Below are 16,124 nucleotides of genomic sequence, written 5' to 3' on the forward strand. Positions count from 1 at the left end.
CAGGGGGGGAGCATGATCTGGATGCAATAAAAATATATCGCTGCGCTACATCATGGACAACTCAGGATATAATAAAGGTAAATGACACTCTTCCTGTCTGCAATGCAAGGTGTTCTGTAACACTTTCATCACTGTAACATTATTCCTCACCATGGGTAGGGAAGATGGGATATGGTGGTTTGTGCGTTCACTTCCCTTTACTGATAAAACCCAAGGCATTCTTTGGCTTACAGATCAAACTCCTTGGCATGAAGCAGTTTTATTGATGATACTGTGTCTCTGGGATCAGGACTCATAAATGGGATAATTTCCCTGCTCTCCTGTGCCTGTTTACAGCATTTACTTCTCTTATTGACCTATATGCTATACAAGTATAAATACTATTCTATACACAATTTATTAAATTAATGACAATTATGTTACACATAGCTTTGCATTGCACATACAATATGTACCAATAATACAGTTAATTACACTACGAGGACAACAATGTAATTTTATACAATACATGAAAAAAAACATGCAAACCAAAAGTAATTCCCAAATAAATTGGATAATAACCTCTGCTCCGGTAGTTATTTTATTAGCCGGGCTTGAACGTGCCGGAACATTCTATGTTCTATAGGCAGCAGTGGTGTGGTTGAGTTGGAACTCGCATAATTAATAGACAAGCTAAGTCACATGACCCACAACTGTCCGACTCAGTCAGCAGTCCTTACGAACTACTTTAAATGCTGACGAATACGACTGTGTGTAGAAATTAGATAAACGCATTGCCTATTATACGTGTTACTAGAAGTTCAGTATACAAATAAAATGTTAATTGATACAATAAATCTTGTTTAAGAAAAATCAATATTTCAGTGGCGTTTCCGGTACCTTCAGATTGAGTGAGCAAAAGCAGGATCAATACTAGTGAAGTAAAGTACAGGAAAACTTGTGCAATCACTGTGAAGTGTTGCAAAGTATGAGCGGTGAAAGGAACAAAAAGTTAATAATATAATGCAAACTCATCATCAACAAAACCAAATGCATCATCTTCATCATCATCATCATCACCAACAACAACAAAAATAATGAGTCTACTAACAACAAAACAGCATACCTTAAATCAAAATTCAATTTACTTCCCTTAAATGGCAGTTCAATTTACGCAAGAGGGTGCAAGATATTTATTTTTCTGTCCCCTCAGCCTCGTCTACTTCCATCGAGGAAATCGAGTTTTGGTCTTGCTGTCTACCGACACATTCAGCCAATCACAGCTAACTTTAGTTGGAACCCAAAACTGACACTCAGACAATGAGTTCTGGATGGGGGCTCCGAGCTTTACAGAAGGACCGGGCTGAATTTATTCCTGATTCGAGGCTGAAGTTAGTTAAGTATTTGCACAATTATACATTGTATATTTGCTCACATTCTAAGGGGGAAATCACACAGATAGTCTGGATGTGCCACCTCAAGCAGGGTATCATTTTAAAGCTTGAGCATTTCTCTTCAACATAAAGTAGATTGCAGAGTGGCACAAGTAAATACACACACACCCTTCTTTTCCTGTATATTAGCGCACATTGTGAGGGCTTTGCCACCTCAGGCTGGGTGTGATGTTGAAGGTTAAGCAATTGTGAATAGAGTACTGTGCATAGGGGCATGTACAGTACTATTAAGTGCTAATTAATATGACAATTAGAGCACTGTTATATCTTAACATCCGTGCCAGCAGAGGGCGCTGTCTCCTCAGGCTTGCTTCTTGGCTCTTTCCCTCTTGAGTTGTTTCTTGAGCAGGAAGAGGTAGATGTAGAGGTTGCAATTGAGGACTGCCGAGGCACAGAGAAGACCTCCGTGCAAAGCTCCTGCTACACCATTGCAAAACACGTCCTGCCCTGCAACACACGAAGGACCTGCGCTGCTTTAAATAGCAAAACAAACATGACAGAAACTGCTGAGATTGTATAATATCTCCAATGAGACTTACATGGCAGCTTGAGCAAATGAGATGTTACATTACAGTTAAAAAAATCTCTTAGGGATACCAGGATATTAGCCTTGAACTGTAGGCATGCCAGTGGCTTGGATTATAAGCTGCCTGTGTGTTACCATTACCTATTTTAGTACAATTTAGAAAAAACTAAAAAAAGACACAATAGGAGAGACTAGTCCAGTGATATAAGCCTATGAATCAAAACCCATTCCAACAGTGAAAAATACCTTTTGTTTTTAGAAAAATAAAAATAAGTTTTTCTTTTAGTACTTGTGGTCGTGCCACTGTCTGCATTGCTTTTGTAGATGTTGTCTTAGTTTCTATTGTGTGAAAGAATCCCTTGCCAGCTCTGGTATGCATCTTACTACCTGTGAGGTAAAGGTTCTTGATGGGTGTTTGTGACCTCATTTTTGCCATGACGTCAGAGCTGAAGCGTTCCAGGTCGTGTTCCGCCCCGTACATCTCCCCCCGTGGAGCTCCCAGGTAGTACTGATTGGAGAGGGGGGTGGCTGCCTCCACAAACTCAATCTACAGGGAAGAGAAGAGATGATGATCAATCCTAAGACTTCACTGAAGCACTATTACTGTCAAAAAATATCAAAGATACTGGCTTTCCTTGAAGAATCAAACCATTAATCTTGCTTTCACAGGAGCTATCATAAAAATACAAATAAATACACAATATGACAATCTTATGCAAAGGGTGTAAACTGTAAAGTGTATATTATATAAGCTCCAGAGAAGTTAGCTATCAATAAGTGTTGAACAGAAGATTGATGACTGTGGATGGGGTAGATTTTCAATAATTACTGTACCTTGTCCTTTAGCTGGGGGAAGATTTCTGTTGCCCAGCCGATCAGCACATTAGCGATGGATGTCTTGTAGCTCTCGTATTCCTCGCCCCTCTTCTTCACCTGTCTGTCTTGCCACTCCTCAAACCACTCGTACCGAGCCATCGTCAGCAGTGTCATGCACGACTTCCCTGGGGGAGCACAGGGTAAAGATCTAGCTATCTGAAATATCACAGTTAACTTGTGCATGTTTTTTGTTGTTTAGAATGACTTTGCATGTCATTTGTGAAGATGAAAGCAACCCTATTGCCTCAAACATGCCACCTCTCTAAGTTCAGCAAGTATGCCACAGTGTAACCATTAACACTCTGGCCTATATTCATAAAAGATGGCGGTAATTTCTGTCCAGCAAAAAAGATTATCGGGCAGTATTTAAAACATGATTTACAAAACTACGGGCTGATATTGGCCGAGATATTGGCCCATATTCATAAAACTTACTGTCTCCTTTATCTTGCCAGTAATAGTGTTTAACACGCCAGTATTTCATCGGGTGACGTCACTTACCGTCAGAAAACTTCACTCATCATGACGATAGAATAACGTGCCCTTGGAGATCAATTTTCTTAATCTTATGAATCAATTTTCTCGCGACTAGTATCTTATTCCATAAATCTGTATTGTGCCATTAATTAAACACGAAATAACAAGTTTGATGAACTACTTTTAAAAATCCTTATTCTGAAAGATTCTAACATATAATAGTCGCATATTATATAATATATATATATATATATACTATATATAGATATATTATATATATATATATATATATATATATATATTTTTATAGAGTGGTTTAAAAAGAATAGATGACACTTTGATTTTAATACAAATCCAAAGATGCTGCTGTCTAACAATTAAAAACGTAGATTAAAAGACAGCAATAGTTTAGCAATTGTTGTTCATTTTCCAGTTTGAATTTCTACCTGGGTGTCTCGTGTTGAAAGTGGGGTCCTTGGCTGATGGGAATGTGATGAACATCATGGGAATGTTCTCAGCCACCTCTTCTTTGCTCAGAGAAGAATAGCGGTCCATCCTGGAATCACATTGCATTCTTTCTTAGGCAAGATCAGCTGGGCTTCTGATTACTTAGAAGTACCAAATACCAAGTCTGACTGTGACAACTGGCTTTAGTCCAGTAGCACCAGAGTTGTTTGCACTTACAGCTCAAGTAAAAGAGCAATAACCAAACAAGGGACATACATTTCATCCAGGTTGTTGTGCTTATACATCCAGAAGTTGGTTGATTTAATCCCCAGTTCTTCTTTTGTTCCATCCAGACCCACAAACACCAGAAATGAACCCATTGAGCTTTTAACCATGCTGAGCTGGGACTGAATCTCTGCAAAACAAATCACTTCATTGTTATTGTATCCTTATGCATGAACAGAACACTTTGAATAAGAAATTTACACTCGCTTTCACCGCAAAAGTTTACTAATCCATCAATCCATATTCAACTGATCCTACTTAAAGTGATCCCCTAATCAACCATTCTTGTTTTATGGACTTATTCTATGCTATAGAACTGTAACATACTTTATAAAGCAATTTTAAACAAACTATTTCCATTAAATAACTATTTATATAATAATACATGTCTTATTAACCCTTGTTCTACAATAGGCACTAGGTCCAACTTTGAAGTTTTCCTGGTGTGTGTACATTTTAAAATAAATAAAGAAAACAAAGGACTCACCAGGTTTTGCCTGTAGCTCAGGTGGTAGGAACTTTTCAAAGGTGTTGAATATCCCTGCATTGGAAATTACCACAGGGGCAAAAACATTGACCTCCTCCTGACCTTTCTTCACTGCCACGCCTGAAACAACAGGAAGTGAGATCATCACCAGAACCAAGGAATTACCGGTACAAAGAGATCAAGTGGTGGCACAAGCACATCCCTCAGCAGACAGGAAAAAAAAACAAGCACCCCACAAATCCAGCACAGTTCCACAGCAGTGATAGTAAGTCTCACTTACCACAAGCCGACCCATCTTTGTTCACTAGTATACGTTGGACAGGAGCCCTGACCAGAACAGCACCACCTGCCTTCTGGATGACCGGGATGATGTTGAAGGCAATCTCACTGGCCCCACCCCTGGGGTACCATGCCCCCAGCTTGTAGTGATGCAACAGCAAGGCATTTATAACAAAACTACAGTCTTTTGGGGCGACGCCTGGAAGGAAAACAAAATACAGCTGAACTAAAACAAGCTGCAGGAATTGAAAGCTTAGCTCTCTGTATAATAGAGATGTACAGCTGGTGGCACACGTCTCTAGTACTGGGTTATTTTTATAGCCCTTTATCAAATGTTTGAGAATATTTTGTTTGTGTATCAAATTTCAAGCCAATATCTGAAATAATTTGCTGTCTATCATCCAGAAGTTGGTGAACCAAAACAGTTAACCTGACCACATTAACATGACTGATAATATGTAATTATCATATTATATGTAATTAATATGTAATTATCATATATAATTTGACTGACCACTCTATTTTCCTGTCCTCCCTTGCTGACCTGATACTCTCTGTTACTGCTCTTGCCTGGTTCTCCTCTTACCTCTCTGATCACTCTTACCAGGCGTCCTGGCGTGGCTCACCCTCTGCCTTGCTCTCTTTCGTCAGGTGTCCCCCAAGCCTCAGTCCTGGGACCCCTCCTGTTTTCCATCTACACCCACTCCCTGGGTCCCCGAATCTCCTCCCATGGCTTCTCGTATCATTTCTACACTGATGGTGCCCAGATCTCTCCTCTCTCCCCTCTGACCCCGAACGTTTCCTCCCATATCTCGACCTGCCTCTGGTCATCTCCTCCTAGATGCACTTGCATGATCTCAAACTCATCCTCTCCAAGTCCTTTTCTTCCTCCCCCACCACTGATCTCTCTAGCGCTATTCCTCTTGAATCCACCATCCTCTTTCCCTCCTTATCCACCAAGAACCTCAGTGTCACCCTCATGTTTTTTGTAATTGAAAGTAATCATTCTCATCCATTCATTGTACTTATTATTTGCTCATACTGGACTTTACTCATATATTTAATTTTTAATAATAAGTTTACTGCTCTTAGTCGAACCAGCTCTTACATGTAATTTTTTTCTATATTCTCGATTTTTTGCTCTTATTTAAATTTGATCTTTTGCTACTGATTTTATTGTGTTTTAAAACTGCTCTTATCTGTAATGTGATAATTTGTATTGTTATATTTTGTAACAATTATAAGTCGCCTTGGATAAGGGCATCTACCAAGAAAGAAAGAAAGAAAGAATAATAATAATAATAATAATAATAATAATAATAATAATAAATAATAATAATAATAATAATAATAACTGTCATATAGAGGTTTTTAACTCTGTAAATTAAAGTCTGTATTGGTTGATAAGCAGAATAATCAATAATTAATTAGGGTATATTTATTATGCTTGGCTTGCTACAGCTAGATAGTATGAGTCCTTTTGAATTTCAACCCCCTCTAGCTCCTGCATCTGAACTCTCAGGGATCCCCTCACCATAGAACAAATAAGAGAAGACAGTGTGGAGGTCCTTGTTTTGTGTGAGCTGGTTGAGGACAGCGGTGTGGCTGGTGATCGCCAGCTTGAAGATCGAGGAGATCCAGTAAATGAGGCCCGTTTTGATCAGGAACATGGCTATCCACAGCGGGATGATCTTCAGCATGGCATAAATATGGACCTTTTGAGCCACGTGCTGTGGGAGAGATAGCACACTGATCAACCGTAAATGAGAAACCTCATTCAAGACACATGCAAGGGGACTGCATAGCAGGAATCCGAGTGAAGATGGAAGAGTGCTTGATTAATCAATTAACAATCGCCTTTCACAGATTATAAATTGCTGGATGCTTGTTTGAAACCAGGCTATGTCTATTTCATTCTAATCTATCAACAATTAAACCACATGACAGCACAGGAATGATTGGGGAACCGAGAAGCTGCATGAGAATTTGTTTTGATCTAGAACAACACCCCATTTATATATATATATATATATATATATATATATATATATATATATATATATATATATATATATATATATATATATATAATATATATACATTGCTGGAACTAATAAAGTAAAACCCCTGTGCAGAGACATAGAAGCATAGTCTGGTGAATCGTATCTTACAGTAACACCTCCACGGAGACAGACACATACCTGATAAAGGCAATGTATTGTGTGATTGCATGTTTAATAAGTGCCATTGTTTTGAATACATTCCAAGTACATTTTCACTTGTGTAACACAAACAATTTATGACCTGTAGATGAAGTAGTTATGAGTTTATTAATATTAATGGCTAATATCTTATAATAAATGCGATATTCTAATAATAATTGGAACCCCAAAATACCACTGTCATCCATTTAAAAATAACAACAACCAACAATACTACTCACACCTTGGTAATCAAATCCTTGGTCCCTCACTAATATGTTGGAGAGTTTAACCCACACCACTGATTTGGATCGAGAGTGGTGACTGTGGAACCATGTTTACCTTCATCAGCTTCATGAACTTGTCAATGGCCTGGGTCTCCTGGGGGAACTGCCTCTGGAGAGCTTCTGCAAACTCGGTCTTCCCGCTGTGCATGTGATAGCGGCGGGTGTCCGCCTCCTCTCCGATGATGATGGTGTCGTAGGGCTGCTCCAGAGGCACAAAGTCCAGCTGCCCTTCTGAGATCTGATCCAGGATCACACGCAGCATCCCATTCTCATGCAGCTGACCAAGGTAATGGAGCCCTGAAACATTGACAAGGCTTGGGTGAAAACATCCTGCAAGCTGTAGCACTTTCAAAGGAACATCCAAAAAAAGCACTGGAGATACCTCTTCAAATGTAGAGCAAACATTATTCTGTGTAAATGTACTAAACTGAGGATAGGCAAGTGGATGGAGGGAGGTAGAGGTCTTTTTGAACTTTGGCTGAAGATGGTTCACCCTTGCAGTTGTGTCCCTGGTCTCGTGAAATATACTAAATCAGTCCATTTCGAACCTATAGAGGACAGTATATCAATATTATTGTCAGCTAGTAACAGTTATTGCAGATGGTTCTTTATAGATGACATTTCTATCCTTACCAACGTCAAACTCAAAGCCCTTGTCCATAAAGGTGTGGCAGCAGCCTCCTGCCTGGTCATGTTGCTCCAACACCAAAACCCGTCTACCAGCTTTGGATAGAACCGCTGCAGCCGTCAGCCCTCCAATCCCACTTCCAATCACAATAGCGTCCAGATTCACTGGGATACAATCAGTGGCAAACCCTACCCAGAGCACCAAGAAGAATATGTTTTATTACTTCATGCAGCTGTAACTCTGGCTCTGGGGGGGTGGGGGTGGGGGTGGGGGTGATATTGGCAGTGATACTGAGTTTACTGCTAAATGTGGACACCACAGTACGATTCTCAGAGGATTTTGGATTTTAAGAACGTGATAAGGAATCGTATTCTTCAATAGGGTTATGTATTCAGGGATACCAAGATATTACCGTATGATCGCCAAATGAAAGCAACCATGAACATTTTTATCTATATTGTAAGCCTCCTTCATCAAGTAAGAAAATTGTTTGGAAGTAACCTACAAAATATTGCATTTAAATCCCTGTTGAAAAAAAAAGAGTCCAGTGTGAAATCAGATCTTATGTCACGTTACAGTTTCAGACATGATGAAAACTTCAGCCCCACTCTAGAACACAATACCATCCTTCAGCCTCAATGGTTCCGTTTAGAAAGGGAGGAGAATACTATTTAGGGTACACTAGACTTTCCTTTTAGCAACATGAGCGGTAGACAAGGTCCATAAATAAACACACTGCACTTAATTTATATTTGTCTAAACATCATATTGTGTCACAATTATCAATACCGATTTTGTCACCTGCCTTTAAAGAATGACAAACATTTGTGTATCTGTGGCTGACACAGTACAAGCATTAACAGGCATTAATAGAGTATATGAATTGAAAATATGACCTGAAATAGCAAACATGTACTGAAAGGGTTAAGTATCTTCTACAATAAAATCATATTTTTCAAGATATATAATTTGGAGTTTTTGAAGTGTTTTATAATTCTGGTTGCTTTTACCCCTGGCAGTATACTCACCATGTTTCAGAACTTTGTCTCTGGCTTTCTGGTCCAGTACCAGGGGTTTAGGTTCCCTCACCGAATCCTTGGAGAAGGGACTGCCTTTGAATATTTTGAAATAGGTCAGAGAAGCAAGCAAGACACAGCCAGCAAGAATCAAGAGCAGCCACATCTTCAAGAGAGATTCAAGGGAAGATACTGGAAGAGTTACTGGAGAGAGCAAGTGTGTGTGTGTGTGTGTGTGTGTGTGTGAGAGAGAGAGAGAGAGGGCAGTGGAACCTGTTTATTACAAGACCTGATAAGGAAGTACTGGGGCTGGTAACAGAGGATTAAAGTGTTTATAACAAGAAATAAAGAACGCAGACAGACAGAGCATAGCAGCAGTCAGGGGGTGTGGCCCCTGTGTGTGTGCCTTTATTTGACAGCAAGATGTTACAATATTTGTGTCACAGTGGCTTGGAGGTTAGCACTGCTGCTGCAACAACGCCAGCATCCTGGGTTCGAATCTGGTCTAGGGAATCAGTCTGTGTGGAGTTTGCATGTCCTCCCAGCGTCTGTGTGGGTTTTCTCCAGGTACTCTGGTTTCCTCCCACAGTCCAAAGACATGCTGTTCAAGTTGATTGGTCACTCTAAATTGCCCTCTGTGTGTGTGGTGCCCTGCAATTGACTGGCGTCCTGTCCCTGTATCTTTTATTAACTTAATTATTGTGTTTTGAGGTAATATTGTAGTGATCTCAGTTAACACAGGCAGGCGCATCACACTGGGCGAGGCAAGCCACACACAGGCAGAGGGCGGGTGCGAACCCGGGACCTCTCGCACTAAAGCATAGCGCCGATAGCGCTGTACAAAAGACGTTGTATACAAAACCTGTCAAGCCTTCCTGCCTCAATTCATTTTAATTTACACTTCATTTTTTATTTACACCTTGCGAACTGTATTTTTTTTTTATTCTTTTTTATCAATGACGAAAAACAGACATTTCTTATCAGAAAAGTGTTTGAAGGTTCCAGTAAATTAATTACATTATCTTAGAATATATATGAATATGGCACACAATTCATTAGGGTATACAGTACAGTTATGCATGGTCATTGAAAAACCAGATACAACCCTTATCAGATATGCTGCAAAGACAAATTGAAAAATCTTTATGCTCTGTCATAAACCAAAGACAAACATTAGATTATGTGACCGAAGTGTATTGATCAATTTCCATGCTCTTCAATAAAATGTGACAGCTGTTGAATTACATTTTGTACCAGCTTCTCAGCAATACATAAACCCACAAACCTTACCCCAGCCCACAATAGATACACTCTACAACCCCCAAAACTCTGCTGCACATTCCTCAGATGAGCTGATAAGAGAGACACACACAAAGAGGTGTAGCTGTTCAACCACACCACACAATGACTGTTATCTACGGACTCAATATCCACTTCAGGACAGCAACTGGAGTCACCAAACTGAGAGAAACAGATTGCAGGAGTCTGGTTTGAAGTCAAGAATACCAGCTATTTATCCTCAATTGACCCCACAGCACAGAAGAGACTGACAGCTCAGTCATTGAGCCCCTGTTTTGTTCAATGATGAATCATGTTTTCATCCACCCCCTCTTATAATCAACATGTTCCAGGTTGGAACGGCCAAGGAGTACGATTTGCTCAATCCAACATCGTTGAATGGGACTGATTTGGAGGAGCTTTTGGTGTGGGGAGGCATCTGCGTCGAAGGTCACTCGGCTCTTGTTGGGCTTCCAAAGAGAAATAATGAGATTTATACAGTATAATAATACATTAATTGTCATGTATTGCATGTCCAGACCTCACAGTGCAATGACTTGCATTTTGTATTGTATAGTATTCCGTAAGGAGCAATTATGCAGTTATTTAAAGTATGAACAGCTACAGGACCATTGAATTTCAACAAAGCATGTTATATAAAATATATTGAATTAGAAACAGTGCTGCAAGATGAGTAACAGTGACTGTTTACATTTCAAAGGGGATTTCCCTACAACATGTTTTAAAAAACTCAAAACAGAAAGTGGGATATTTTAATGCATGCTTCATTTTTTTTGTTTAAACCTTGAAACCTTATCAGAAATGTGTGAGGGGCACAGTAAATTAATTACATTATCTCAGAATATATGTGAAACATGCCTGGTTGACGAAAAACAGAATATGGTTCTTATCAAATATTAACTATAAATTGACATTGAAAATTCTCTGCCCTGTCATAAACAAATATACCCTCATGTTTATGTGACCGAAGTACATCGATCAATTTCCATGCAGCGCAATTAAGATAAAGCAGTACAATATTTTTGCGTAAGAGTGTTCAATACTGCTGCATTAGAATGGAACTGAATTAAATAATTTGAAACTGTCAAAAGGTAGAAATACTAAAAAAAAACAAAAAAAAAACAAGGTTTTGGTATTTTCCATAGTTGTTGATAGATGAAATGGTGGTCGTGTCAGTTCAGAGAAGATAGACAAAGAGACTAACTAAATAATAATTAGCGAACTAGAATCATTAGAATCACAGTGATTCAAAATGGGTTCTTCTTATTAAAGTTCTGATGCCACCTTTGAACGTAAACATCAATCTCTCTTGCCTACTTTCACCTGAAGAAGTCAGGTTTAGTTTCTTTCTTTTATGTGTTTCTTTTAATAGTTTTTACCCATGGTTTGGTTTACTTGAGCCAAAAAGTAAACAAACCATGGGTGCCTTACAATTGCCACTTACCACCCAGGAGGATTAAAAGTTGCCAGGAGTGGAAAACTAAGGTTTGGAGTACTGCCAGGGAACGATTCTAGTGCCTGGGAGGGAAAACCGAGCAGCCAAGAAGGAGCGGCAAGAGACACCGTGGCAGTGTAAATAGGGTTGTGAACTTTGTAAATACACGTGTGCGCGTCACTAGTAAGAATATTATTGTGTTGCACTTAAATATGGGATTCTGTATAGACTAGACTTATTGCACCTACCACACCCTACCACAAGCACTATTGAGCGTTTTTTAATTATGTATATGTAATGTGGAACAAGTTTGTGAATTTTCACCAAATTGCACATCAGAGATCGATCCTGTTCCCCCTTGTTGATTTATTTTTTGTGTTTGTGAGGTGGTGAGTTATTAGCACAGCATGAACCGTGAGTGTGGGTGGTGCCACTGTATGATGCAGAGAGGGTAATCATGTGGGTTGGTTGAGGGTTGAAAAAACATAATTAGCCCTGGAAATATCTCCCTTTTCCCACTGCAAGATAGCTTGCTGGAAATTAAAGGCTCAATACTTGTGAGCAGGCAGTACTCTCCTGTATGGAAGTCTGAATGGTCATTTTCCAGCCTTATCCTATGTATGAATCCGGCTGCTTCTCCGCAGCCCAGCTTGCCTCGAGAGAAGATCCACTTGTATCAGGATCGACGGGTTTCTTCTTCCAGTGATCGCTCACCTCACACACTGTAATGTTAAGGTCCTACAGGGGGTAGTACTCACATCCTTGTTGTTACGGTTCATATCTCTCTCTCTCTGGCAGACTGGCTTTGGTACATGGACAGTGTGCTCGGCTTGACACTTTTCCCGGAAATGTCTTAAAACTTCTTTTGGGGTGTTAAGAACTGGTTCAAAATTTTCAAGGGCAATACAGCCATGTACGTCTGCAATTTTTGCATTGTGCTTGATAACTATGGGCTTACACTCAAACATAGTTAACTGTAGTTTGTATACACATTTAGGCCTAACATTCTGTCCTCTCGCCCTATAAGAATTATTGAGGAAGGACTCTTAGTACAAAGGTTGATGGCTGCTGTTGATTTCTGTTCAGCCTTCTCACTAACTCTACAGACCATAGAGCCACTATCTGCCATAACGCTACCAACCCTAAACCAGTACTGTAACATAAAACAGACTATCGCTATCAGTGAACCTCTGTGTGCATTGATCTATAACAGTGTTCTCAGGTGAATTTCCGCAATGATAAGAATACATGCTCTCTAAGTCCTCATTATCCTGACTTGGGCTTCGTTTTTGCCCGCACTTCGCCCCTCCGAGTGCAGGCATATTAGTTACACTGGATCTGCCTCATGAGATGGGGAGGGAGGGTGGTGGTTCTTCATTAGTTCAGTGGAGTGTAGCTACTGGGACACATTGAACGACACACAGTATATGCATTTACATACAGTAGGATTATCAACGCATTAAGAAGACAGGCTGAGATTATCATTTGTACATTTTTATTATATATTTTTGTTTAACATCATCAAATATACACAGATAGAGCATCACAACAGTATCTGAGTCTAGTCTAATCTTCTTTACAGAGAACAAACTGAAAAAAAAGAAAATGTTTGAAATAATTATATAAAAATGCCTTATATATATATATATTTCTTTTTTTGTTTTTTTGTTTTCTTTCCTATGTGGCGGTCATAGCTGCCATCAAGTTAATTTTTCAATATGCACGGTTTTCATAAACTGAAATGACACAAAAAACATCTTTGCAGCCACTAACCATTTTTAATAACTATCAGCTTCCACAACCTCGCCTCCAAAATGTTGAATTTTCACTGTTTGAAACAAAGATCCAGCACAAGGTGGAAGGCATGCAGGTGAAACTAAAGAAGACATCTGCAAAATGACCTGCCAGGTACACTGAAAGGGCTACTGCTGGTTGTTAAAAAAACCTCAACCTCGTTCAACCACATATAAAACAATTTTAAGCTCTTTCATGGCAGGTCCACTATCGGCTAATTGCCAACGTCATTCATTTCCTATGGAGCGAGCAATTTGTCTGCAGTTTTCCCACAGTGGAGACTATAGGCTTTAATATTTGCAGGTCACAGTTAAAGGGCTGTTTAGTTTCACATGTCAGTGTGGGTCATATATCAGCACTGTATTTTTTGATTGAACTCACACTTGGGATAATTAATAATGTTTTTGTTTAATTTTTAAATGATACTCTGTTTATACCACATGAAATTCCAAGGTTTGAATCACCATCCTACTCATAATTTATGAATGAATGAATTATTAATGAACTTAATCAGGTTGTGTTCTGAAGCCCAACCAAAATTGGCTTACCTCAGAAAACCGCATTGTTATAGTTTAATTACTGTGTCATTTGATACTGTAGGCACACACGCACACACACTGTAAAAGTACCCCTCGATTACTATATTTAACACAAACCATATCAAAAGCTTCTTAGACCGCGAACCATAAACGAAAATGGATTACACTTAGATATATAGAAATAATCAAATATAAAAATCTTACATTTCCCTTCGTACTCTATTTTATGCTGTTGTTAATTGTTCAGAGGGGCTCTGGGTTCTGTTGATACAATACTGATTTCTCACCTTTTTTCTGTAAATCTGTCTTAACCTGGTTTTGGGAATGTAATCTTGTAACAAGTCTCTCTCTCTCTCTTTATACATATATACATATGTATGAATCACATATTTGTTAAAGCTCAGAAATATGAAGAGAGGGATGGATGCCTTTTTTCGGTTGGTATGTGCAACATTTAAACAAAGTTCTAGTTTGAAACGTAAAAAACACTTAAAACTGTACAGACGTCTTTAAGTACTCTTGGCTGATGGTCTCTCAAAATGTGACAAGTGTTTGACAAATGTACGTGACAAAATTTGCTAGAATATGTAAGACAACAAGATAATATACAATTCTACTACCTTGCACTCTTCATGAACTGACTTCTTAACTTTAACCGAGACATGTACATCAAGAAAACGTCAATTCAAATCTGTGACACAAAGGCATTACTTGAGGTCCATGGTTTGGCCTTGTTCCGGATACGCACCCTTTGCAGAGTAATCTACTCAAGAGATAAATTACAACCCCGCCCCCACACCAACACCCACACCCACACCCACACCCCCTTATTTTACTCTGGTACATCTTTTACAAGATACAGATATAGAGAACTCTTTCTTTTTTTTTTATTTTATTATTTTATTTTTTTTACAAAGTTAAAAATACAATAAAAACAAAGTTTTAAAAAGGAATTTGTAAAAAATTAGCGAAAGTCAGTTGGGTGGGAGGGGTGGGGAGTGGGGGTATTCAGTCTCCGACCACCAGGGGGAAGTGTTTTCTCATTGGTTTTGGCATGGCAGTGATGTAATTCTAACAGGTACAGCTGGTAAGTGTGAGTCAAAGTGACCATGGCAAGTTTTCATCACTGACAGTCAAAGGCATTTTTTTGGACAATCGGTGCATTGACCTAATACATTGCTAGAGGCACAGTGGCTTGTCTATAATTACCATTTAAAATTACGTATTTTCAATATTGTACCGCTGTCCTTCTACCAATTTTTATTTTTATTTCAGAACACAGTTATTTCTCTTTTTGTTTTATTTCGTGCTATAATTAGAAGATTCAATGCCAGCCGCATTGTCTTCCATAATCAATCTGCATAGGGTGTTTTCCATGCACAGGGGAAATGCATTCAAGTGAACTGGTATTGTGCTGCTTGTGACACTGCTACCAGTAGTTACTGGAATGACGAGTTCAGACTAGAATCAACATGTAAACATGACCTCTCGTATTTACAGTAAATATAAGGAAGAACATGGACGCTGTCACTGTGCTCTATGCTAAACTATATAAATTACCTTGTTCTATGCTTGCGTAGAACGTTATACGAGAGAAATCGCCGTGGTTCCTATGGAGTTGTACTGACATACCTGGTGTGTGTGTTATCACTCCTAGTGTGTAGCGATGCAAACTGACACGGTATACCAGCAAAATTCACAAAACTGCCGCTGTTTTACAATGCTGCATTAGCCCAGCCAATCAGGAGTAGGTCCCTATAACCTCGGCCTGAGCCTGCCCCTCCCCCAGTCCCCCCGCCCCCGGCTGCCTTAGAACACCCAGCTGACAGGGACCCACTGAGGCTCTTTGTTGAGCTGCTCCAGCGCCCCCTGCAGGCTACGGAAGGAGCTCTCTAGGTTATCGTTGACGATGGTCAGGTCGAAGTAGTGGCCATAAGCACGTTGGACTCTGCCACTCTCATCTATGGTCCTCTTCAGCTCGGCTTCCTGTCAGGGGACAAAACCTGAAGCTCAGTCCTGCCTCTGGATTTTTGTCTCAAAACCTGACGAGGTTCCTTGTGCTCAAAGGGACCTGATACCTTTCCCTTACAGTTTAAACCACTTGATAACGCAAGA

General features: G+C 39.5%; 2 protein-coding genes across 5 annotated transcripts in view; both read right to left on the reverse strand.

Moving 5' to 3' along the window:
• Window positions 1–1,734: 1,734 nt before the first annotated feature.
• On the reverse strand, window positions 1,735–9,111 carry si:ch1073-13h15.3 (all-trans-retinol 13,14-reductase). The gene is made up of 11 exons (XM_041231293.1): window positions 8,955–9,111; window positions 7,932–8,114; window positions 7,354–7,595; window positions 6,345–6,540; window positions 4,812–5,009; window positions 4,532–4,651; window positions 4,036–4,174; window positions 3,759–3,868; window positions 2,794–2,960; window positions 2,347–2,506; window positions 1,735–1,880 (listed from the first exon to the last, which is right to left on the reverse strand). The coding sequence occupies exons 1-11, from the start codon at window positions 9,106–9,108 to the stop codon at window positions 1,735–1,737; spliced, it is 1,815 nt and encodes a 604-aa protein (XP_041087227.1). The 5' UTR covers window positions 9,109–9,111.
• Window positions 9,112–13,234: 4,123 nt separating this feature from the next.
• Window positions 13,235–16,124, reverse strand: part of LOC121301949 (MAGUK p55 subfamily member 2-like) — a 48,392-nt gene continuing 45,502 nt past the window's right edge. For all 4 annotated transcript variants that reach the window (XM_041231686.1, XM_041231685.1, XM_041231682.1 and 1 more), the window contains one exon: window positions 13,235–15,995. In XM_041231686.1, coding sequence (XP_041087620.1) covers window positions 15,819–15,995 — 177 coding nt within the window. In that variant the 3' untranslated portion in view covers window positions 13,235–15,818. The remainder of the gene's footprint in view (window positions 15,996–16,124) is intronic.

Source organism: Polyodon spathula, chromosome 28 (assembly GCF_017654505.1).
Source record: "Polyodon spathula isolate WHYD16114869_AA chromosome 28, ASM1765450v1, whole genome shotgun sequence".
Classification (NCBI taxonomy): Eukaryota; Metazoa; Chordata; class Actinopteri; order Acipenseriformes; family Polyodontidae; genus Polyodon; species Polyodon spathula.

Coding starts and splice junctions, on each gene's coding strand:
- si:ch1073-13h15.3 (XM_041231293.1), bottom strand. CDS start 9,108: ATGTGGCTGCTCTTGATTCTTGCTGGCTGTGTCTTGCTTGCTTCTCTG. Junction 7,596..7,931: donor GGGCTTTGAGTTTGACGTTG/GTAAGGATAGAA, acceptor TCAATGTTTCAG/GGCTCCATTACCTTGGTCAG. Junction 2,507..2,793: donor TCCCCCAGCTAAAGGACAAG/GTACAGTAATTA, acceptor TCTTCCCTGTAG/ATTGAGTTTGTGGAGGCAGC.